General features: G+C 53.5%; 1 protein-coding gene across 2 annotated transcripts; it reads right to left on the minus strand.

The window, feature by feature from the left end:
• Nucleotides 1-32: 32 nt before the first annotated feature.
• Nucleotides 33-25,814, minus strand: RAB40C (RAB40C, member RAS oncogene family). 2 transcript variants are annotated; one of them, XM_074346671.1, is made up of 7 exons: nt 25,624-25,814; nt 24,689-24,907; nt 8,909-8,969; nt 8,351-8,411; nt 2,966-3,043; nt 2,517-2,739; nt 33-1,931 (listed from the first exon to the last, which is right to left on the minus strand). In XM_074346671.1, exons 2-7 carry the CDS (start codon nt 24,828-24,830, stop codon nt 1,651-1,653), a joined length of 846 nt encoding a protein of 281 aa, XP_074202772.1. In that variant the 5' UTR covers nt 24,831-24,907; nt 25,624-25,814; the 3' UTR covers nt 33-1,650. The 2 variants fall into 2 exon arrangements, with proteins under 2 accessions (XP_074202772.1, XP_010949183.1); XM_010950881.3 differs by lacking the exon at nt 25,624-25,814 and having other exon boundaries at nt 24,689-25,077.

The following is a 25,814-nucleotide window of genomic DNA, read 5'->3' on the forward strand; positions in this document are numbered from 1 at the left end:
ATGCAGCCATTCACTCAAAACGCAGCCTGGAGTCCAGAGCTGAATTATGTTTACTGTACAAAGAAACTAAAACCATCCAAAACAAGCCCAGGAACGGTGCAAGTGTGGACAGTAGCAAAGGGTAGTGTTGATATGGTGAGTGCAGGATCATCTATTTCCTCAAAACAAAGTTCAGAGAAGGGGCTCCTGCTGGTAGGACAGGACAGGTGGGGCCTCCTCTGCCTGACCCCTGCTGGCAGCCAGGCCTCAGCCAGACTCCCAGCTCACACGTGCTGCAGGCCCTCCCTGCCTCGCCTCCCAGAACAGCAGCACCCAGGACAGTCCCCAAGCAGGGGGTTGGGGTGGGGTATCACAGGCCAGGGAAGGGCCCATGGGCAGGAGGTAGAGTTGAGCACCAGTGTGACCAGTGGCCACGTCACCAGCCAGGTGGACGGAAGGAGGCCTGGCCTCCAGCTCAGGCTGGCTGGTGGGTCCTCGAGGAGGGGCTCAGCATCCACCACTAAGAAAAGGGTGAGAAAGGTTTGGTGACAGGTGACCTCACAGAGGGATGACACCAGGTAAGGAGCAGCTATGGGATCACACCCAAGGTCAGGAGACAGAAGCTGGCCAGAGCAGGGTCTAGACACCCTAGAAGGCAAGTGGGGTGGGCTCAGTCCAGATCTGCCCAGGGCCCGGTGGCCCCAGGGAGTACTTATCATCTATAAGTAGCTCTGTGCCTTCAACTCAGAGACGCCGAGCCAATTTCACGTAGCAACAGATGTAAACAGAACCATAGGTGCAGAATCACGGAAGGAAGGTTGTTGGCCCCCGTGTAGGGGAGGGGGAGCTGGGGAAGGAGTTAGGGGGTGCACCCCACGTCCCCTTTTCCAAGAAACATGGAAATTCCACTCGGTAACCTGTGAGTTGCCCTGGCTCTGAGCCCAGAGCTCCATGACACACTGGAACACCTCCAGAAGGCTGGCGGGAGCCTGAAGCTGCAGACCCACTGTGCAGACTGCTGGGGCCCGCACGCTCACCGCTGCCCAGAGCTACGTGGTGGGCACACTGCTCACCATGCTCAGAGAAGCCAACGAGTGTAACTGGGGAGTCCAAGGTTGCTGCCCAAAGCTTCCACATGTCCCCACTGTCCCCTACACAGCCCACACCCCCATGTGAAGTATTAGATGAATTCAGATTCAAGCTGTGATGGTGGATTCCTTCCCATCTTTGCCTCAAATACACCCCCTCTCCCAATGTCCCAAAGCTCATCCCCATAGTCGTCACCGTGTCGTTGCATCAAGGCTTCCCTGCTGCTCCTTTAAAAATGTACAAAAGGGGTGAACCATCTTTTACATAAATAAGAAAGGGAATCTGGCCTCTCAGTCCCCAGGGACAGCCCCTTCAAGGCTGGGGCCAGGCCAAGCTGCCTCCTGGGCTCTTCTCAGCCGCCCTTTGGAGGCCTGGACATTTCTGCCACAATCCCGGCAGCCTGGCCCTCCCCATCCTGTGGAACTGGTTTGGCTGGGACCCCAGCCTACTAGGTGCATCCCCACGCTTCCCAGGAGGGGCTGTGTGGCCAAAGTTTTCCCTGTATACTGTGTTGGGCCCAGGCCCAGCCAGGAACTCTCCAAAGGCGTCAGCCCTCCCAGGGCACATCAGGACAGCAGGTGACTACGAGATCTTGCAGTTGCTCCGTGAGCAGTTCTGGGGTGGGCTCTGAGGGGGGCGTATGGACTTGGACCGCTTGAGGCTGTTGCCCTTGCTGCTGCCACCCCCAGCACCACTGGCCAGCGAGTAGGAGCGCCCATGCATCATGACGGCGTTCATGCCATTGGCCATTGAGAAGGACTTGAGATGGCTCTTGATAGTGACAGGCAGTGGGAGCTTGTCGATGAGGTGCACGGGGGTACAGGAAACGATGGCCCGGCAGCAAAGGTCCTGCAGGCTGAACACTGCAGATGGGAGTCAGATGATGGGGTGGTCAGACTGTGGGGAATGGGGTCAGACTGTAGAGGGGTGGGGAAGTGAAGTGCGGGGAGACACTGAGGGGCAAGCGGCCATTTCACCTGCAGATGAGCACAGGTGATGCCTGGTGGAGGCTGCGGACTGGGGAGGTCTACCAAGCTCCCAGGATTCCCTAACCTGGGTGCCCCCTGACCTTGCACCAGGCACCCTGCTCCCGTTTCCGCCCTGGAGTCACACACTGAGAGGTGCCCTGGGGAGCCAGGCAGGGACTGAGCTTCCCTTGCCATCTTGGCAGCTCCGCTCTGGTGGTACTGCTGAGCCTAAGGGACTGGGCACCAAGCGGGTGGAGGACTGGGAGGTGGGGTGGGGGTGGGGGCGGTGGTGAGCTTGGAACCTGCTCCCCTGGGGGTAGTGCTGGTAGATGGGGTGGAATCTTGGGCTTCTCTGGAGGGCAGGCCTGCAATGCCCTATGGCCCTCCCAGACCCCACCCACTGCAGCATGGCCCTGCCCCTCTGTAGTCCCACCCCATGGTCCTCCGGGGCCCCGCCCCCTGAACCTGGCCCCGCCTCACCTCGGTTGGGTCTCCAGATCTTCTCCATGCCATGCCGCATGAGCACGATGCGGGACAGCTCAGTGAAGGACTCGATGACATTGAAATTGCACAACGGGCTGACCTCAAAGAAGGTCATGCAGTTCTTCTCCGCGTAGGCGCGTGCCTGCTCTGTCGGGACTTGCCGCTTGAAGGCCAGGTGCAGCCGGTTCCCAACCAGGATCCGGGGGACCCCGGGCGCATGCTTGGGAGGTACAGGACTCATCAGGTGCACAAACGCGGGGTGCCCGCTCTCTGCGCTGTACCCCCCAAGCAGGAGGGGCCCTCTGTTGATTCTGTGACAGGTGAGTCCCCTTGGGACACAGGACCCCCACCCTAGAGTGCCACAGAGACTCCCCACCAGGATACGAGTACACATGCCCTAGGAAGGGGATGACCCTGGAAGGGGGTGTCCACAGAAGCACACCTACCTCATCGATCTCCTTGATCCATCGGTCAATGCCGTCGAAGGACCAGCGGTTGGTGATGTCATACACCAGAAGGATCCCCTGCAAGGGAAACTCAGGCGTTGTGAGGCCCAGGGGCCACCTGGATGGAAGGGATCTTGTTGGGGCTCTGCCCCACTTCACTCCCACCCAACACAAGAAGGACTAGGGACACTCGGGCACCAGCCAGACAGGTGTCAGGTAGACCATACAATTTACCTAACACGGGGCAATGTGGAAAATGTGCTTTGAGCCTTCCTTTTGCATTTAAGAGGGGCTCTGTGCACAGGGCTCAGCTACCCATGTCTCCCGTCTCCTCACTGTGGCCCTTGACACCTGCCATGTGGGGTGGTGGTCTGACTGTCAGGGGTCTCCTGGGCTCAAGGCTGCCTCCTCTCTCCCCTTGGGGATTCAGAAGGGGGCACAACTGGCATTTTTTCAACATCTTTTCCTCCAAGCACACTGTGTTACCCTGTGATCATTTAAAATTCACTTGAGCTAAGAAAGGGGCACATGGGACTATAGTGAAGGGCAGGCCCTGAGGACAATTTTGGCAGGCAGGTGTGGGGCCATGTCCCCGACACTGTCCAACAGTGCATTCTTCCTGGGGGGTGCCAGAGGTGCTGAGCAGAGGTGTTTCTGTGGTTTCCAACCCACACTTACAGAGGACTTCAGTCACTCCAGCAGCTGCATGCGCTTTCCCATCGCATCCCTCAGAGACCACTTACTGCACCCACCTAGCTCTCCTTGTTGTCCCTACCCTAAACATCTCAGTGGCGACCAGTCAAGAGCCTCGGGAAGGCGACTCCAGCAAGCTAGCGCAACCCCTCGGCCCACTGCCTGTCTCTTACTCTACATTCCACTCCATAGCAGGCTCAGCCACCAAAACCCATCTGCAAGCAGGATTCACACTCCTCCCTGTATCAGGAAGGCTTCATTCATTCAGCCCACGTTTCTATCACACACAGGGGAGGAGAAAAGTGCAGCTGAGTTTGAAGGAACAGGGCATATTCCATCTCAAAATAAGGAATTTTAAATCCCTTCCTCTTAAAAATGCCCTTCAAATTCTGGAAGAGTAGGCCGTTAAGATGAAGATCAAGATTACTTTAAACTCCACATGTAGCTCCAGGAAGGCCCCTGGCTTGCTGGGGAGGAAGAGCTAAGCCTGGAGGGAAATCATCCACTATGGTGGGCAACAGAATATGACTGAAAAGAAATTCATCCTGTTGTCAGGGGCACAGGGACCAAAGCCCTCTCCCTGGATGCGGGGGTGGGGGTAGGGCTACTGGCCCTCCAACTCAGAAACCCTCTTCTGAGAAATAATTGAGGTTATGTCCAAAAACCAGCCTTCACAGATGCTCATCAAAGCACTGCCCATAAAACAAAAAAACTGAGAAACAAACTAAATATGCAGCCCCCAGTGCTGCTGAACAGCTGGAGCAAGGTGCAGACTCCCCAGGCGGGCAATGTAAGTAACAGTACTTGAGAAGTACACATGCTTATCACTAGAGTGTGAGGTAACAAATGCAGATCCCAAAGTTACACAGAGGGCAGTATTTTAAAAATACAAATATAAATATACCGCTCAAAAAAGGTTTCCATGGACGTGACCACACATTGAAGGGCTGCATGGGGAATCATTTCTTTCTTATGCTTCCTATGTAATGTTTAAAAGCTCAAGCAAATGAGGAGAAGCCTATCTCTTGGGTTCAGGCTCCAACCACATTCCAAGTCTGCTGGGGAGCCCCTGGTTGCCCCTCCTGTCTAGCACCAGTCTCTGTCCAGTACCACCACCCAAGTCTGACAGGTCAGGGTGACAAAGGAGTCACCAGGGGAAGGACACACACAGAGCTGATCACACTGCTGGCAGGGACCAAAATGTTCATGGACTTGGCAGGGGAAAATAGCTGTGGCGGACCACAAGCAGGATGGCTGAGAAACCAAAACGAGGCTCCTGATTAGCAGGACCACCCCTTCAGGACTCCAGAGTCAGCTGTGTGTCTCAAAGAGGCAGAAGGAGGGGCAGATAGATTGTCACTATATATATATACACACACACATATGTATATATATACTTTTTTCCTTTTTCTGGCTCAGGTTTTTAAAAGTTAGTAAGACTCTAGGGCACTTACTAACTTTTACAATAGAATAAATAGAAGCTGCTCCCCCAACCACCCACCCTGTAGCTCTCCAGGAATTACCTGCTACTCACTTTCGAGTGTTTCCCAGGCATTTCCTAACACAGACAGGGTCATGGTGCAAACTACCCTGCACCCCCAGGACTCTTTCCTAACAGTGGCCTGCACCTTGACCCAGGCTAATTAGATGGTACAGCTGCTGGCTCTCCGGTAATGGACACAGTATTATTACCACTGAGCATATACAACTCAAGCTGTAAGAGAAATTCCTCAGACATAGAATTTGGGCCTAGAAGTAGGTGCCCTTATTGTTGCCAAGGCGATTGACTGGGCTACAGTTTATATACCAGAAAATGCAGACTTTAGGTTCGATGAATTTGGGCAAATGTCCTGAGGAACTATCATCCCAATCAAGGCACAGAGGTGTCATTTTTTATTAAATTTATTTTGGAATGTGTCATGCACTTATGTAGTCAAGCTTCCAAGGAATAAGAGGCTGTGGCTGGAAGCATCTGCCCCACAAGCACCAGGCCCTGCCCAGAAGCACACACACTGGAAAGGGGAGTGCACGCCCCTTACCTGGCAGAGACAAGTGGCTACTGGTACCCTGGTCAGCACCCACCTGATGCCCAGCACACACCAGACCATTCTCATGTGAACCTAAAACCCATTTTCAGAAAACTGATCCATTCTGCTCCCTCCAAGAAAGAGACAAGTGCCTGGCCAAACTCTCCCTGGTACTGGTCTGGCTGACCCCAAACCCCCAACTAAACAGAATGTTGCCTACCCCTGGCTCCCTCCACACATCCAGCCTGGGGGAACCGCACAGGGGCTGGCTCTCCCGCAGCAGTAGTAAAAGCCACAAGACAGTCCTGTGTAGCACAGGCGACAGCAGCCAGGAGTTGGCTGGTGGCTTTTGTGACCTGGGTCCTGAGGGACTGACTGCAAGGCCTCTCTGGTCTTCACTGAGGGTGGGAGGGTGACAGGAAATACAAAACCTGACTTGGAAAGGTTTTGCTAGTCTGTATGATCAGGGGCTTTGCAAAGCCCCTTGCTGAAAGATCTGGAAAACACCTTCACCTCCACTGCCACCTGCCAAGCAGGATGGAAACGGATGGCCAAGCACTGATAATTCAGTAGGAGGACCCAAGGAAACCAGCCCCACCCCCAACCCCAGGCCTGAGATGTGCACTCGGGCTCCTCCAGCAAATGTCCTGAGGAACTACCATTCCAATCAAGGCACAGAGGTGTCTTCTTGCTTTTGGGCTCCGCCAGCCCAGAAGCAACAGGAACCTCCAGAATGAGCACAGAATTCAGCATAAGGATGCAAGGATGCATACACACCAACTGTCCTGGCTGCTTTGGAGAGAATGTGGACGTGGTAACAGTATCCCTTCCCCAAAGTGTGTGCTCTGGCCATTGCCCAGGCTGTCAGATGTGTCCTCTGTCAGTCCCCGGTCCACTCTGCATTTACACTCAAAGCAAGCGGACAGCTGAGCCCACTTAGGTTTAATCTCCCAGGGCCTTTCTCAATATTTCCCAATCACCCTCTGTTATCATAACCCAAGGCAACTACTCCCTTTATCTCTCCATTTTTCATTATAAAAGTTGACGGGTGTGTCGCAGAAAAACTGAGAAATATTCAAAATCAAAGGGAAGACAACAGAATTTATCAGTGGTCCAGAGATAATGGATACCACCCCTCAGAATTTAGCTTTCTCACCTCCTCGTATGTATAAATTCATGCACGCAGTCCCTCCTTTACAAAAAGAGGGCCCGTGGGACACACTCTTGGCACATGAGCTCTCCCATGTGTCTTCTGAGGACACTGGGCTGTGAGGAAGTTCTCCTTACTCAATCTCACATCTGGTGCAATCTGCACCCTGAGCACTTCTGTCTTTCTGATCATTTAAGATCAGCTGTTCCAGGTGGAAGTGCCAGGTTAAGCACCAGCTCCGAAGGCTCCTGATACTGGGCACACACTGAGGGATGGAGCTGGTGGACAGGCAGCACCATCGTCCACACCTCTGCAGGAGCTCCCAGGATGGAGCCGCCAAGCCTAGTCCAAGTCTCCCCGGCCTCTCGCCACATCTGCGAGGCTCTGGCTCAGGAAGGCCCTGGGGAAAGGCTGGTAACATCAACACCTAAGCATACTGAGTCCAAGCCCTACTGCAGACTTTTGCCTGGCTCCTGCCCAGGTTCCATGGAGCAGAAAGAACAGCAAGATGGAGAGGTGCCTGGGCACCTGGAGACGTCATCGATTCCTGCTCACAAAGCCCTAACCAGGCTGCCCCCGTTCCTGCTGAGTGCATCCCTACACAGCCCCATAGGCCCAAATGCCTCCTCCTCACACAAGTGTGATCCTGGCAGATCATCCCGCCTAGGGGTCAGGGCTGGGCAGGGCTGACTGCAGGGGTCTCCACAGCAATTCCAGAAGCTGTAGGCCCACCCTGTGTCACAGGCAGGACTGGTCCCCAGACCTCGCATGCTGGAGCAGTGAGTCGACAGCGGGTCTGTTCACACAATTGCTTCATGCCCTCCCTCCAGGGACGAATCGCTCACAGATTTGGTCAGCACGCAAGTATGCCGTGGGGGGCCCAGGAGACACAAAGAGGGACGAGCAAATCCTCATGTGCCCCTCAGTCCCCACACACCCAAGCAAGTCCCCACACCCCAAGCAAACCCCCACATTCCCCAGTGAGCCCCCTGGGACAGCCTCCACCTCTGGCTCCCTGCCGACACCCTGCCCGCCTAGGACCTGCAGTAATCCCTCCCAGCCCTTCCCACTGCGAGTGGCTTGGACTCAAAGTCCCCGCAGCCTGATTAGTGATCCAGCCCAGCTGGCCCTGGGAGCCCTTGCCCTGAGACCAACCTGGCTTCCCCAGCAGCCTCCTCACTCACTCAGCAAGTGGAGAAGTCACCTCGAGTGAACCAGGTGATGGGGGACATCTCTACAGTATGGGGTCCCAGCATACCTCCTGCAGCAGCTCTGGGCAGTGGGGGCCACAGGAGCCCGCAAAGACACAGAGCTGGCTGTGGGGCCCTGGCGCCCTCTGACAGCTGAGGCCTCTCCAATAGAGGGCAACCTTGTTTGGGCTCTTGGATGGAAGCCTAATGTTCGAATATCAAAACTTCTTGGGAAAGAATCCTGCAAGTGGGGTATCAGGTGGCCAACAAGCATAAGGAGAGTGGCCCCGCTGGAGAACAGCCCTGGCAGCACCCCTGGTCTTACCTGTGCGCCCCTGGAGTAGGACCTGAAGATGGTGCAGAACCTGCCCTGGCCCGACGTGTCCCTGAAACAAAGGAGGATTGGGGATACAGCCCGAGGGACCCCAGCATGCACCGTGTGATCCCTGCAAGGCACTCGCCACCCATTCCTATCCCGCTCTGTGGGCCTGGGCACTCTGGAAGACTGTCCTGCGGGACTGGAGAACCTCAAACCTGTGCAAATTTACATCTCGACTTTGAGGCTCTGGAAATGCCCTTAACGTGGAGCTTAGCAAAGGCTGTGGAGATAGGGCCAGGGCCCCTGTGGAAATGAGTCTTTAAGGGCAAAAGGGAGCTAAGCTCTGTCAAGACAAGCAGCCCCAGACTGTCTGGGTCCTGCACCGCACTCCACTCCACATTCGCACGGTGGCAGTGTTAACAGCTACTCTAAGGGACACGTAAATAGGGGTCCTTTCTGCTTCTTTAAGGATTCCCGACTTACTTTGCCAGGCATCCTGGCCCCACACAACAACTGAAGAGCAGTAGCCCCGCCCCGGGCACCTCAGTTGCACCACGGACTCACCAGAGCTCCAGCTTGACCCGCCGGCCGTCCAGAAGGATGGTGGTGGTCTTGTAGTCGATCCCTGCAAGGAAGCAGAGGGCAACTGAAGGAGCGCCATCTGGCCAGGGCCCAGCCCCTGCAGCCAAGCAGAGTTGTGGCTCCAGCCCAGCGACCCCATATGGCTGCCCTCACGTCATCCCAGAGGCCTGTGCTGGTGCCGATGGCACTGGCCAAAGGGAAGGCGGCCAGGCTGGGAACCAAACTTCAGGATAGCTACTCGGCTTTCTGAGTTCTTGGGTCCATTATAACTTCCAGGTCCTCACACTAGAGCATGCCTGGAGCACTGTCAAGGGTAAGGTAATTTCTAAAATGCCACTTCTCTGGAGCACTCTCTGGAGAATCTCTGCTTGCCATATCTTTAGTTTTTACTTTTTTATACTTTTATGCAAAAAAAAAAAAAAAAGTCAGTCCAAGAAAGGTTGGTGGGAGCGGAGGCAGTGCTGGACATTTTACCTTACATGTAAGATCTTCAGCTGGTTTATGGGACATCACAAAACTTCCTAAAAGCTGTCTTTCCTCCTCCTCTCTTAAGCCTTAAAAATTTCATCAGTTTCTTGGCTGTTTACCACACTTGTTCCAAGAAGGCTTGGAAATAGGTACTTTTAACGTGGATACTGCTCTCACACATTGTGTATGTGTATGCAAAGCCAACCTTAGAGCGCTGCATGTGTGGCTGCTACCACGATGGTCCTTCCACCTGGCTGACTTCTAACTTTGTGTCAAAACCTGGCTCCTGTGCATCAAAAGACACTCAAAAGAATGAAAATGCAGCCCACGAAATGGGAGACAGTATTTGCAAGTCAAATATCTGATAAGGGACTGATATCCAGAAAATATAAAGAAATCCTACAACTCAACAGCCACAAAAAAAAATCCAATTAAAAAATGGGCAAGAGACTTGAATAGACATTTCTCCAAAGAAGATACACAAATGGCTGACAAGCACATGAAAAGATGCTCAAGGCCACAAGTCATTAGAGAAACGCACATCAAAATCACAATGAGATACCACCTCACATCCATCAGATAGTTTTTATAAAACAAAACCCAGAAAATAACCTGTATTGGTAAAGATGTGGAGAAATCAGAACCTTTGTGCACTGATGGTGGGAATGGAAAATGGTGTAGCCACCATGGAAAACAATAATGGTAATTCCTCAAAGAATTGAACACAGAATTAGCATGTAATCCAAAAATTCCACTTCAGGTTTGTACCTCAAAAAAGTATAAGCAGGGAATTAAATATGTATGTATCTGCACACCTGTGTTCACTGCAGCATTAATCACAATTGTCAAACGTTGGATACAACCCAAGTGTCCATCAATGGAAGAATGAATAAGCAAAATGAGGTCCATCCACACAACAAAATATTATTCAACCTTAAAAACGAAGGAAAGTCTGACACATGTTACAACATGGATGAACCTTGAAGACATTACACTCCATAAAATAAGACAGATGCAAGAGGACACATCCTGTTTGATTCCACTCCTATGAGGCCCAAAGAGCATTCGGATTTAGAGACAAGAAAGGAGATCAGAGGTTGCCTTGGGCTAGAGGAGGGGTGGGGAATTAGTGCGTGGGGACAGGTGTCAGTTGGGAAAAGGAAAAAGTTACGGAAAGTAAACTCATTACTCATGATTTCAACTTCAGAAAGGACGACCAGTCCTCACCCTCCAGGGGCTTTGCTCAATGCTCCACCAAATGCCCAAAAGGAGATGGATGGTGATGAATATACTGACTGCCACTAAACTATATACCTAAAAATATTTAAAATGGTCAATTTTACATGGTGTGTATTTTACCACTATTTTTCTTTCTTCTGCACATATTCTTAAGCAAAAGAAACATTCTTTAGGGGGAAACAGAACTCAGGCCTGTCTCCACTGTCCTTCCTCTGCATTTGCCCCTCCCCCCAACTCTCTGCTGATAACCAGCTTCTCTGGGTGGACACTCTTGGAATTCTCTGTCAAACTGGACGCTCCAACTTGGCCCAGGACACCTTCCTTTCAGTCCTGGCTCTCCACCTGTGGTGAGCTGACTCCATGAGGACAGCGTTGGAAACAGTGATTTCCAGGAAGGCTGTGGATGTAGGCACCCATTCTCCAGGGGCCGTCACCTCCGTGCAGTCATGAGCCCAGTGAGCTTGGGCCATGGGGACTGGACAGGTGTCAGTTGGGAAGGCCAGCCCCCAGGAAAGGACGTCAAGGTCCACGGCTCAAGGGCATATCCTGGGCTGCGGGGAGGAGAGAGACACCCAGGAAGGGCCCAGGAGGAAGCAGGAGGCAGGGAGCTGTGCTGTTGCCCTTACTTGCCTCTGGGGAGGACGCCAGTCCCGGCGGCGGTGGCTCACTAGGCCTCCTCCCATAAATGGCACCGAGAGGCAGCTGGCGCCTCGCTGACCCACCTGCCTGAGTCCTGCCCAACTCATTACTCATGACTTCAACTTCAGAAAGGACGAACGGTCCCCACCCTCCAGGGGCTCTGCTTAACGCTCCACCAAATGCCCAAGAGGGACCTGTGGGGACAGGTACTCAGAGCTGGGAGCCGGCACCAAGGAGGGATCAGCTCTCTTCCCAAGCCACCCCCATCCTGCCCCACTGCACAGCCCACCACCTGGGTCAGAGGGCTCATAGAGAACAGGACTTCCAGGGAAGAGACCACTAAATGACTTAGACTCACAGAAGGCAGCTGTTCTCTCTGAACACAACCTGCCCACGAGCCCTCCAGCCCCAGCTACAGCCTCTGGGGACAGGTGGCCTCCATGGCCTGGCTCGGGCACCCCCAGGAAGGCAGAGTGGCCTGTGTGAGGGGCCTGAGGAAAGTGGACGGCAGGTCCCTACAGTAGACAGCAGGAGCCAGCTGAGGATGGCCAGGGAGCCCAAAGGCTGACATGCTCACCCGGATATCAGAAACATCTCAAGTATATTCATCATGCTGGCTCTGCCTCTCACCTGCCCATCTCCCAAATCTGGATAAAAATGTAAGGTGTGCTTTATAAATGCATAGAAAATACAGACTCACCAAGTTCAAAGAGAAGCCTGCCCAGAGAGGCAGCATCTACCACCGTGAGTAAGGACAGCACCAGCCAGATCTCACCACTGAACCAGCTCAGACAACTCTCAGAGCTTGACACTTCTTGCTGCAGAACTTCACAGTTATCCCTGCCCCTGCTTCACCCCACCAGTCCTTAAAAAACAAGTGGCTTTTTGAGAAAGGGACAACCAGACGTTTCACTGCAAGCATTTAACACCTCGTACAGCACGGGCATGACCGTTGAGAATACACACCAGCTCTCCAGAGCCAGAGCAGCTGCCCCGTGCACACAGGCCCATGAAGTATCTTGAGGGCTGGGCCCAGGCACTCAGTGGTGTGTCCAATGCACAAGGAGGCAGGAACAGCTCACACGTGGGGAGGGCTCAGGCCCTGGGACTGCAGACACTCCCTGGATGGACACAGGGCTTGGGAGGCCACCAGGGTGAGGGGCCAGAGCAGACCACTTGTGTCCCTGCTGGGGGCTATTCAGCCCTGATTTCAGCCTACTGTCCCTGAGCTGAGTTCAGAGGGGTCCCTGCCGGCCCTCACAGCCTAGCTCTCTGAACTCAGCAGTGGCAGTGGCACCTGCCCTCCAAACTGTCAGACTCCCTCACCTGACTGATACCCAAACTCATAGGAACATCTGTCTATTGTTTCATAAGGTTCCTGAAAGGAGTGCAATTCACTTGACACAAGTGGCTTCTACATTCTGACCCTCTACCAGGCACCCAGCTGTCTCGTACCTGCACCCAGCCAAGAGCTGCAGCACGTCCCCTCAGGGGCACGGGAGCCTCCAATTCCCACCAGTGTGCCCACACCCAGCTGGGGGTTCGCACAGTGAAGACCTGGGGACCTCATTCTAAGCCAAGACCCTGACTCAGCCCATGTGGCATGTGTGCCCCTCCCTTCACTCCACAGTGTGCAGGGGTGCTACTACCTTGTGAATCACAGCAGACTGTGCCTTGTTTGTTCAGAATTTTACTAAGAGTTGTTCACCATTCAGGAAAGAAAAGTCAACCACAGTCACACCAGAGCAGGTATATTTTTTACTGTCACCTTCTCAGCATCAAGCACAACTGTCCCCAAGCACTGACTTACTCAACCACAAATGACTTTCTGACATAGGACAGCACCCCTTTCTTCCTCCTTTATGTTACAGGTGCATATACACATGTGTGTGTGTTTAGTTCTGAGCACGAGTAGGACAGATTACTAATTTCTTTCCTTTTCAAGACAATAAAGGGGATGCTTCAAAGCGGTCCACAAGGGCCTGCCAGCCTCTGATGCAGTGTTCCTGCAACACTGTGTCCCTCCTGATGCTGTGTTCCTCCCACACCATGTCCCTGCATCACTGGCCTCACATCCAGCAGGGAGGAGCTAGATACTGAGCAGCTCGCCAGCTTTGGGAAAACGCTGACAGGCTGGAGAAGCAGAGACACTACAACTAATTGCCTGGTTGCTGACTTTGCCACCCTTCCTAGAGGTGCTTCAGAGCACACACTCAGGGGAGGGAGGAGCAGGAAGGAAGAATACTACAAAAAAGGGCATTCAAGTTTCATCCAGACAGCTGCCCACACTGTAGTGATCTGGGGAGTCCACCAGGCACCCACTCCCTCAGGCCCCCCAAGACCCACTTCCCCAGGGCTGTAAGCAAAGTTGCAGGGACATGCAGGAGGAAGGCTGAGGACAGGGGGGCACTGACCAGCAGGACACAACCTCTGTCTTCTGCCTGCCCCCCTACTCGGGAGTAGGACATTTCCACTTGAGTGAAGCATCCCCAGCCATGTGGCCAGCCTAGCAAGGACAACCTGGTATGAGAGCCATTCTCCTTGGGCACCCTTTTCTCTCACTGCCACAGCGTGGCAGGCCCTCCCCTCAGGCATCTCCCCACTCCCACATCTGCTGGCACCAGCTCAGGACAACAGATCTCCAGAAAGCCCATCTTCACTCCACGTCTAGGAAGTTACGAGGTGATCAGGGCGAAAGGAACAAACCAAGTTAGTTCTCAGCTGTCCGCCTAGACCTGCCCACTCAGCTGTATTTTGACTGTGAGTCCAGACTGCGAAAGTTTCTAAACTCAGTTCTCCACTGCTCTGAGGCAGCAGGAGCTGTCAAGACGAAGCCCACTAGGCACAGCCCGGCTGACCTGGAGGTGGAGGCACTTTCCATGCACCTGTCCAGGCTCAATTTGGACCCACCTGGGGGAGTGGCAAGGAGGGTTGTCCTACCCCACACAGCATCCTTCCCAACCTCCCTTCAGTGTGAGGTCCAGTCTTCAGGAAAAAAAAGCCAACACTAAGTGTGTAACTATCCAGCTAATTTCCAACATGATTAAAAGCCATAGGAGAATTTCTTTTTAAAAAAGAATTTATTTATTTTGGTTTTTTGGGGTGTGGAAAAGTAATTAGCTTTATTAATTTAATGGAGGTCCTGGGGTTCGAACTCATGACCTCATGCATGCTAAGCATGTGCTCTATCAGTGAGCTATACCCTCCCCCCAGCCATAAAAGAACTTCTTAAAAATTCAAAACAATTAATAAAAACTGAGTAATGAAAGATTGGATTAAAAATGAAAAAGATTGTGCTATACATCAGAAATTGACACAACATTGTAAACTGACTATACTTCAATAAAAAAGTATATAAAAAATAAAATAAAAAGAATTGTAACAACAACAACAAAAAAGAATGAAAAAGAAAAAGCTAACTGATGCCTTCCTTTACATTGTTAAATCCAGCACCTGAAACTGGAATGGCACTCCCTGTAGGCTGGACCCCAAGCGCAGCACCCTCGCAGCCCAGTAGGTGACCCTGCGGCTTCACAGGAGGCTTCAGATGCAGTGTGGTCCCCTACCGTGGAGAAGATGCTGCTATGTCAAAAGCCAGGTTGTTGGTCTTCATGTAGAGCTCCCGGATCTCCCCTCCTGGCCCCCAGTCAGGCTCCTGTGTGTTTCCAACATCAAGCCAACACACAGCATGAGGGCACTGCCCCCAAAACCCAAGACAGGCAGCCACCATCCCTTGATGTTACTCCTTAGGGAGAGAAAATAAGGTCTCACCAAGTTCCCAGAGATAGACAAAAGCAAAAAAAGATCTGGGTCTTCTTGGAATCAAAAGAAGTGTTCCATAACACAGGTGAACACGCAGAAGTGCCTGGAATCCACAGGCTAGCTGTGCAGGCAGCCCCAGACAAAGGTGACCTCCTGACCAGCCTTCATACGTCTTCTGCCAAGGGGGAGACCACAGAACAGGCCTCTGCCAGGGTCACGTGTCTCTAGCCAGAGCATGCGCGAAGGGCAGAGGCAAGGCCTCAGCACAGTGTGGTGGGCATTCCCACCACTAAGCACACCCCTCTGCCAAGGGTGGTGGGAGCTAAGACTGGCTTCTGACTCCTAGATGGGACCAGGTGACAGATATCCCTCTGGAGTCACACCACACGAGACTGTCCTGTGGGCTCCACGAGGCTAGATGCCCCACAGAGAGGTCTGTGGCCAGGTGCTGACAATGAGCACACTCGATCACAGTATGTGAGAGACCCAGGCCCAGATTCAGATGCACAGAAACTGGGCACTAATAAGTGGGTGCTGTTTTAAGCCACTCAGTATTTCTTGGTCAGCTCAGGTGTCTAGGACAGAATTCCACAGCTGGGGACTTACAAACAGCAGATGTTTATTCCCCACTGTCTGGAGGTTGGAAGTCCAAGACCACAGCACCTGCAGACTCTGTGTCTGACATGGGCAGATTCCTGGTTCAGGGACAGTGTTGTCTTCCTGCAATGTTCCTGCATGATGGAGAGGGCAAGGGAGCTCTCTGGGATCACTAAGGACACCAATTCACCCTCCTGACCTGATCACCTTCCGAAGACCCCACCTCCAAACACCATCACCTTGGGGGTCAGGTATAAATGTGTGAATTTGGGGGGACACACATTCAGTTTCCAGCAGTAACTAACCCCAGCAGGACTGAACAGAAATGCAAACATGCACTCCTCTGACCAGCCTACAAAAATCAACACAAAACAACAAAAAGAACTTTTCATGAAGTTGTAGTGGGCTGAGGAAAGGCCCCCAAAGATGTCCCCATCCTAGTCCCTGGAACCTGTGACCATGCTTCCTAAGCAAAGGGGCTTTGCTGATGTGACCTCAGTTATGGTCCTCAAGGGGACAGGATCCTGGGTTACCCAGGTGGGGCAATGTCATCAAGAGTCCTTACGAGTGGGGACCCTTTTCTGGTGAGTCAGAGAGATGAGATGGAAGAAGGGACCTGAGCTGGCTTTGCAGAGGGAGGAGGGGACTTGTACAGAGTGCAGGAAACTGGGACAGCCCTCCGTTTACAGCCAGCAAGGAAACAGGGCCCTCGGTCCCACACCTTGACGGCTCACCACACCTTCAGGACTGTAAGATGGCGGGCACAGCAGCAACAGAGAAGGAACATCCAAGTGCACAAGCAACTAAAGGCCATTTATCTCAGCTTCATTTTCTATTATAGGTAAACTAGGTACAGGCTAACAATCCATCCCCTCAGGAAGGTTAGGTAATGGCAGGAGACCCACAGGGTGGAGCGCCACCGGCCTCAGCAGGGCTAAAGTGGAAGCAGGCTGTGGAGCAAGCGGAACTCTCACACCCTCCTGGCGGGACAGAAATTGCTCAACTGCTCTGGAAAACTGGCAGGATCTACAAAGGCTGCACCTTGCAGCCCAGCAATGCCACCCCTCACTGTTTCTCTGACAGAAACACACATGTACATTCACCAAAAAATACGGATGAGAATTTTCATAGCAGCACTGCTCAGAGTGACCCAAACACAGAAGCGTTCCCAAAGCCCACGTGCAGAGCAGAAGAACGCACGGCCTCCTCACATGTGGAAGGCTGCGCACAAAGGAGTGAACCATGACTACACACAGTGATAAGGCTGAATCCAACCCAACATGGAGAAAAAAAGAAGCTATACATGAATACGCACCATGTGGTTCCACTCAGAGAAATTTTAGAAGTGCAAACCAGCCTGTGATGTAAAAGTCAGCAGAGGCCAGGCCGGGCATAGGGCATGGTCTGCTAAGAGTGGAGTGAGTGCACCTGTCCACAGACATCGAACTGCAAGCTTTACATGGATACAGGTTCTTGGTACATAAATAATACCTCAATAAGGTCGATTAAAAGGAAAAGAAGCTGACAATACCCAATGCTGACTAAGATATAGAGCCACAGAACTCATCATGTGGCCCAGAAACCCCACTCCCGAGACACATCCACACAGAGACTGGTGTGCTGGAATGCATTTTGTGCCACTGAACCTACACTTACAAAAGGCCAACATGATAAACATGCATGTTGTCCCACAAAAATGAATTCAAAAATTTTAAAGGATTTGTATAAGAATGTTCATGAGAGCATTATTCACAGTAGCCAAAATCAGGAAGTAACCTAAACCGTATTGATAGGTAAAAGGATGAACAAATCCGGTGTATTCGTGCAAAGGACTGCCACCGAGGGACAAGAAGGCAGGTGGTATGTGAACGTGAGTGGACTTGCTGAGCAAAACAAGAAGAGACAAGACAGGCCACGCTGTGTGGTCCACTCACAGGAAGTTCTGGTAAAAGTAACCCACAGACACAAGGAGCAGGCCAGTGGGGCAGGGGCCAGAGAGAACCTCTGGGCTAGGGGGAGCATTCCATACCTCGATCAGGGCTGTTCACTAATGTGCTGACCATGTGGATGTCTGGGAATAAGGATGACCCGCTGGCCCCAGTGCCTGCCCTCCCCAGCCATGGTCTCCCACACCAGGTGCACACACAAGCCTGCCACTTGGCCAGGTCAGGGACAGAGAGCACATGGAGGCACCTGATACAGTTCAAGAAACCCTTCTAGGCTGGCATGCAGGGGCTGGGGAGCTCCAGGGCAGTTACTTTGTGGACTGGTTTCCTTAATGCCTGAAAAATCACACCAGACCAAACCAAAGTAAAAGCTTCCTGTTGTCCATATAGAGCAAGCTCACTTCACACACAAACATGGCAAAACACAGAACCTTAAAAACAAAACTAAAAACAAACAAAAAAACAAAACTACTCACAACCCCAAAACTCAAAGGTTACCACCATTAATGTTCTCACATATTTCACTCAAAAATTCAGTCCATTTTACGTATATTTACACACTATGTAATTAGACGTGTTTTTCCCCCACTTAATGAGATAATAAAGATTTCCCTATATCACTGAATACTCACTAAATATTCCCGCAAACCTGCATTTTTTAAAGGCTATGTAATATCTCACCCAACAAATATACCACATCTCTACTGCCAAACACTTAGGCTTTTTCAAGTTTTTCATTTTTATTAAAAAAAAAAAAAGCCGTAACAAGGACAGATTCCTAATTGCTTGGTTGAAAAGGGAAGACTGTCACAGCTCGGGATATGTGCTGCTGAGTCCCTCAGAGAGAGCATGGCAGGCACCATCCCTGCGAGTGTCATCAGACTTACCCTGTGATAAGCTCACAGGTGAGCATTCCATTCCACTGAATTTTAAGGTTAAACATCTTCCCATGTATCTTTCATTAGAAGACTATCGTGGGACCCTTGCCAAGTGACTTAAAATGAGAAAAACACTCCCAGTGATGATACCATTACCACGCTGCTCCCACCCACTAAGGGATCTGGCTGCTGCTAACCTGGACACAAATGAAACCACTGCAGCCCCAGCTGTGTGTTCATGTGTAGAGTGTATACAAACAAACAAGTACGTGAGTGTGCATGTGTCTGTGCCCACGTGTACACGTGAACGTATATGTGGTGTGCACGGGTGTGCCAGCGCACAGGTGACTGAGAGAGCATGCACAAAGGACTATAACTCCACAGGAGGTGTCTGTCAGGTCAGGGTGGCAGCTGCTGCACGCTGATGAGGGCCTCTGTTGGCCACACCGCACCTGAGCCCTGTGCTCAGGGACACACCTCCTCCTGTCCAAACTACATCAGAAGGAAAATCAGACTCAGCTACTAATGCCTTCCAGCAGTGTGGAACAGGAAGCAAAGAGGACCCAGGAAGAGAGAGAGGAGTAAACACTGGGAAGCAGAGATTAATGCAAAACAACTGGGTAAAACTAGGTAGGGGATTCCTATAAGGGGCACCAGCCTGAGGGCTTAGGAGACAACAGCCAACAGTGAAAGGTGGGCAGGGTGGACAGCCAACACTGCTGCTAAGTTAGAGCTCCCAAATCCTCCGCAGTGGCTTCTGGAACTAATACAGAACCTTGGCACCCTGTTAGATGTCACCATGTTCCCTCAGTCACTCAAAGCTGCACAAAGCATTCTACATCCCTGTTACCACTCCTCCCACTGAGGCATCGCACAGACCTGATCTGCAGGCACCCACCCCTACCTTGGCCCAGGTGATGGACAACTGCTGCCCAGGAAGATGCACGCTGGCCACAGTCCAGCTTACACCCCCAAGAACTGCCTCAGGCCCAGCACAGCAACCCAACCTGTTCTGTCTGACCCACCTGAGTGGCCTCCCGGGCTCATAAACATGTGTTTATCACCAGCCAAGATCTCTGTCCAGGGTTGACATTAACTGCCCTGCCCAGATCTGATACCTGGTTACCTGCACTTAAATGCTTTTCAAAACCTGTAGAGAGCCTGCCCATTTGCAGGACTCGGGCCTTTTCCACTCATTGTCCTCTATGGGGATGGGGGCGTGCTCTCTCAGTATGCTGGCCTCCTGACACCACACCCTCTTCACTCCTTGGTTAAACCCTGGTCAGATCCCTCTTCACTTTCCTTCCCTCCTCATGATCCTGGAAGCCTGTCTTCCAGGCACCCCCACCTTCTGCACGAGTCAGTTCTCTCTTCTGCAACCTAACCAAACCACCACGAAGAGCCAAGGCTTTCTGCTCATGTTCTTGGGTCCCCCACCTCCATCAGTTCTGGGTTTACCCAGTCACCTCTGTCCCCTGTCCCTCCTCTACCTTCCGAAGGACACATGTCCACAGCTGATGAAGTCCTCACCTTTCTGATCCTGGCAGAAGAAAAGTGAGTACCATGGACACCAGAGACCACCTGTCAAACAGCTCACACAACCACAACCAGGAACCTTAGTTACTATCTTGTGCTTAGGGTTCAGGTTCACTTTATTCACTTTTATTTCCCAGTCTGTCCCCAAACGACTGAAAGGACCCACTGTCCCACTGTAAGGATGACTGTACACATCCGGTCTTGGTGCAGCCAGTCCCTCTCCTGGTCTCTGACACTTTCACCAGTCCCAAGACCCTTCTCCTGAGCGCCGAGGGCTGTAAATCCAGTCCTACAAGCCATCTTTCTCTCCTTTCTAGCATTCCCTCTGCAGCTTGCTCCAAGCCAGGGTGCTGGACACTGAGACCTTCCCCACTTTCCTCAAATGTCTGATGGACTGTCCCTAACTGACTGGCCCCAGGCCCCACACCACCTCGTGAGAGGCATGTCCACATGCCAGGTGCTGCTCACTCCCAGGCCTGGCTACAACTCTGTCCCCTCCTCCTCCTCCTCCTCCCTCCCCAAGGCCCAAAACAGGTAAGCAACCAGCTCTTCAGAGACAAGCCACTGTACACCCTGCCAATTCCAACTCAAATAGAACAGAGGTGGAAGTACCCCATAACCCTTCCTGTCTACTTCCCCGTCCCGTTTCCTTCCTGGTTCATCATCTAAGACACAAATACTCCTGCTGATAGAAACAATGACATCACACATGCATGATGACACAGCAGTGCTGCTGCAACCACACAACCCTGGGAGGGAGGCCAGCTCTGCGCTGCCTGTTCCTGTGCCTAGCTTGAGCTTACAGCAAGTGCTGAAAATTGGGGGGAAAACCTTAAGTTGCAAATACTCTACCTATACACTAGTTTCCTGAAAATTTAGGAAAAACCACACCAGTCCAAATTACAAATCAATGTAATTAGCATAATCTGAAGTAGGTACCAAAATCTGTCCCTCCCAGCCAGTCACCCTCTCAGGTAGGGTAGGTTGGTCTTCACACCATACATAGCAGATGAGTGCCTCCTACAAAGGGGTGGACTGGAGGAATCCTGTCACACTTGCAGATGGGTCTACCCATGGCCCTTTCTGGACCTCTAGAAACTCCTCTGGAAACTAACAGGTTGCTGTCCTGGTCAGTGGGTGACCCTGGGCACTACTGGGGCTCTGCTCTGGTGGCACAGCCAGGAGGCAGGCAGGGCAGGAGCAATATGGTGAAGGGAGAACAAATGGGCCTCAGTGACTGGTCCCAGGCCCCAGAGCAGACAGAGGGGTCCCAGGACCTGAGAAAGAGACGCTGGGAGGAAGAGAAAGTGCAAGAAGGAAGGAAAAAGCTTCATTTGCGATGCACTGAGGAGAGGAAGAGCTGGAGGGGAGGGCTGTGGCCATCAGAGAGGAGCCAGGCCCAGGCCCAGGCCCAGGCCCAGGGTGGAGGTAAGGGTGAAGGTACAAGAAGTGGTGAGAATGGGGTCACCCCCACAACCACAGTGCCAGGCTAGGGGAGCTAAGTGCCCAGCTGCCCAACCCCTAGGAAATGGTGGGCACCTGGCCCCACTTTGCTACGGCAGTTGCAGACTCTCAGCCTGTCTGAGCCTTGGTTTGTCACCTGTAAAATGGGAGAATGCTGGTGTCTCATCCAGGGTGGCAGGAGGACAGGATGAGAGGCACTGGGGACACATCACACCCAGAGCCACACCTCACTTCAGAATCTGTCACCTGACAGAAGAACAGCAAACCTGGTAACTCAGCCAGAAAAGAGTGAGATCCAAACAGCAGGCCCAGGCAAGTGCAAAGGTGACTGTCAGAACAAGGAACAGGCTATCAGGCTGCTCTTCATCTAACACACACACTTAGTTTGTGCCTCCTGTGTGCAGGTCTCCTGCTAGCACTGGGGACAAAGCAGCAAAGATAGTAGGGGCATACAGTCCAGAGACACGTCCTGACTTGGGAAAAAGCACAGGAACGTCTGAAGATGTGGTTTCCCCTTGGGTTCACACTGAGAACAAAACCAACTTCCAGCGAGAGAAACACTTGGAACTGCCCAGGGACACTGTGATGCTCTGGCACACTGGGTCCCAGAAACAGAAACAACCAGCAGACCCCACACGTTCACGGCAGGCCCCCACACCTGTCCTGCTTTGTGCACACCCGTCACCATGCCCCTGCTTTTCCTGCCCATCAGATCTCCTTCCTTCCCTCCCCAATGCCCTGGACTCAAAAAAGGTGAGCTCCTGTATGCTGCATAGCTCCACCAACACTGACCCCGAGGAGATGGGGTGTGCCCACCCTCTAGTCTTCTAGGATGTGGGCTGATCAATCACAATCCTCCACATAAAGACTCATGGGAGCCAAGATGCAGAGGACAGAACTGCCTTAATGGAGGATGCTCACCACCCTCAGTAAAGGGGGAACAGCCCAAGACCCACAGTAATGATTCCTGGGCTCCGCAGAGCAGGGACAGGTCTGGTGGTGACTGGGGAGAAGGTGCTCACAAAGCTCTGGAACCTCCCTCCCGCCAGCTTTCATAGCACACTTCTTGCTGCCTATGCTCTGGAAAGAAAGTTCCCACTGGACGCACAGCCCAGGAGGAACCTCTGTGCAAAGTCCTGAAGAGAGAACAGACCCCTCCCCTAAAACCACTGCCGGGGGTTACAAAGAAAGGGAAACCAAACCTCCTGAGGGGAGACTTCCAGAACTATGAGACCCCCAAATATGGGGTGTGTTAGCATGACCAGATGCCACAGCCCACGTAGGCTCCCAGGGCACTGGCAAGTTGTCACACATGGTTCTGCTGCTTCAGGTGCCACTGCTAGAAAAGACCATCTGACGAATCACATGTTGGTGAAGCTGGCGAGAGTGACGTGCCCTTAGGAATCTGCTGAGGAACAACCAAGGCGAGACTTTGATGTAGGGAAGTAACCTGGTGGGCCCAAAGAAAGGGGGTTTGGTTACACACCCTTCAATAGGTGGAGACTTCCCTGCCATGGTCACCTGCTCCCACTCAGAGCAACTGTGCAAGTCTGGGGCAAACACAAAAAGCTTGAGACATGGTGAGGGGCTCTTAATAGGAAAGAGGAAAGAAATACATGTGTACCCACCATAAGAGGACTAGGGAGCAAAAGCTCCTGAACAGTACAACTCTTTCAAAGCACTAATTCACATGATGCCAAATCCTGAAAACCAGCAATTCCAGAGCTTAAGATGCCTTCAGCGGGGAAGGTAGTTCTCTGACTCACCCACCTCACACTGATACAGAGCACTGGCCTGCCCAATGAGCTGATGCCTGGACCATGAGGACCCACTCCCCACATGCATGGCACAGGTCTTGACCTCAAGGACCCTAGACATGGGGCCCAGGCATCCTGCCTTCTCTACTGGGTGCCACGCAGACTTGCAAGGATCATCTGGGCATGTCCAGGCCCTACCAGCATACGGGACTTTCTAAGAGTGGGTTTTCCTCACCATTACGGGCAGAGAACCCTCCCGCTGGACCAGTATGCCATGAGTCTCTGACATCCCTGCCATCTCAGGCTGGCCTATGCCCTGCTTCACCACTCACCATCTCCTAAGAAGTGTGGCAGCACACCGCACCCTAACAGCAGGGACAGGAGGCAGCTCCCCTGTCTCCACCTGTGGCTCAGTGTTACCTGAATGCTCCCTGCACCGAGCTGGAGGACCCTCAAAAGTGGAAATCAACGTCCTGGGAAGGCGCTGACAGACCCAACCCCTCAAGCTCTGCCAAACACCCCCCACCAGCCTCCTAAGAGCAGGGCTCCAGGAAGCAACACCACCTCTGGGAAAGCAACTCGGATGCCCAGTGTCTAATCCTGAAGGGACACCAGTGAAGGGGCCAGCTAAGCCCCCTGGAGACCTCACTCTTACACCCCTTGGGGCCTCGCACTTTCTCTCCTTCCCCTAAAATGAACCCAGGGCTCCCGTTCTCTCACCCTTAGGGATGTCTCCAAGCTGGGGCTGGGAACATGTGCTTGGGGAGGTGGCATACCTTCCAGCAGGAAGGGTGCTCAGCCAGCCCAGGTAACCCAACAACCCCAACGAGTCCTAAAACGAAAGGGTCAGAAAGAAGCTTCCACACTCAGCTGCCACAGGCCAGCAATTTAGCAAACAGCAAAGGCTCACAGTGGTCAGGTAGGACTGACAAGAGCCCAGGAAACAAAGCCACAAAGGGTGTGGAGAACAAGAGCTCCACGAAGTAAATTTCGTCAGGTAGGACAGCCCTTCCAGGAGCACAAAGGTCCTCGGGAGGAGCCAACCCAGCGGCCTGGGATGGGCCGGAGGGCAGGGGGTACCGGCCACACCGCTTCACTGGCCACGTCAACTATGGAGGCGGAGGGGAGCTCAGGCAGGTACTATTGATGTGTATTTTCGCCACACATCCAGAGACGGGGAAAGAACGTTTAATCCCATCAGGAAAAGGTGTTTTCTTCCAACACAAGGTGTTGATGCCCTACGCAGTGAGCCAACGGCCTGCCTTTAAAGACGCCCAGGTGGATACACCTGGTGCGGGCCCGAGACAAGACCTTCCTAGGAGGTCCATGGTAAAATCTCCGCCCCCACGACGTCGCGGGCCCCAGAAGGGCCTCCGCGAGCTCGGGCCGCTGCTTCCCCCCACGACCCCGGCCCGAGATGCGAGTCGGACTGCAGGACGCCCGGCCGCGCCAGGTGCGCGCAGCGGCCGGCCTTACCGTTGCTGTAGGCGTACGGGGACTCGGCCGCGCCGTCCTGCAGGCTCTCCAGGATCTCGCCCTTGCCCACGTCGCTGTCACCCACCAGCAGGAACTTGAGCAGGTAGTCGTAGCTCTTGACCGGGCTGCCCTGAGTCCCCATCGTCGCTCACGCGCGCGCAGGCCGCGCCCGCATGCCCACGGCGCCGCGGAGCCAGGCGGTGGAGACCTCCAGCCGACCTGCGGGCGCGGGCGCGGGTGAGCAGGGCCGGCGGACGGTGAGGCCGCCCAGCCTGCACCTGCTCCGCCGCCCCCGCTTCGTTTCTCTTCGCTTTGCCTCGCCTCAGCGCCGCCGCCCCGCTGCTTCCCTCACTGCGCCGCGCAGCCCCGCCGCCCCGCCCCGCCCAGCGCGCCGCCATTGGGCTCCCGCCGCCCCACTTCCTGCGGCCATTGGCCTGCCCGCACGTCCGTCAGCACCACAAGCTCCCCTGCCCACCCCGCTTCCCAGACAGCCCCGCGAGACCTCCAGTCGCCCCGCCCCACGCTGTCGCCATTGGTCACCACCATCCCTTCCAGCGTCCATTGGCCTGTGGGAACGTCCATCACAGATGCCCCGCCCCCGCCAATTCCCACACAGCCTCCAGTCTCCCCGCCCCGTCTTCACGCTGTCGCCATTGGCCCCTCGCCTCCCACTTTCCTGTAGAAAGCCACTGGTCCATAGGCACGTCCATCCGCACTACTACCGCCCCTGCCGCTTCCCGTAGAGCATCCCAAAGTCACCGGTAACCCTGCTCACTGACCCCGCAACTCTTCAGCCCTCGCCTGCCCCCTCCCCTTCTCCATTGGCCACTGCTGGCCAATCTCCCAGAGCCACTGGACTGCCTACACGTCGATCACAACCCTCTAAGCCCGCCCCGCTCGCCCAGAGCTTCCCGCCCCCTTCCTTATACGCTCACCAATCAGGAGCTTAGAACTCCAAGTTGTTTGCATACGCCCCCTTCCTTCCCGCGGACGGAGCAGGAGGGTGGTTGTCCCCAAGGTGAGGTGACGCGGCTATACTTGGGAGGACTAAACCCTCTAGCAAGCTGCAGCCGCAGAGACCCCGGAGAAAACGCGCGGCCCCACCGAACTGCGCCCTCGGAAACAG

The sequence above is a fragment of the Camelus bactrianus genome, chromosome 18 (genome assembly GCF_048773025.1).
Source record: "Camelus bactrianus isolate YW-2024 breed Bactrian camel chromosome 18, ASM4877302v1, whole genome shotgun sequence".
NCBI lineage: Eukaryota > Metazoa > Chordata > Mammalia > Artiodactyla > Camelidae > Camelus > Camelus bactrianus.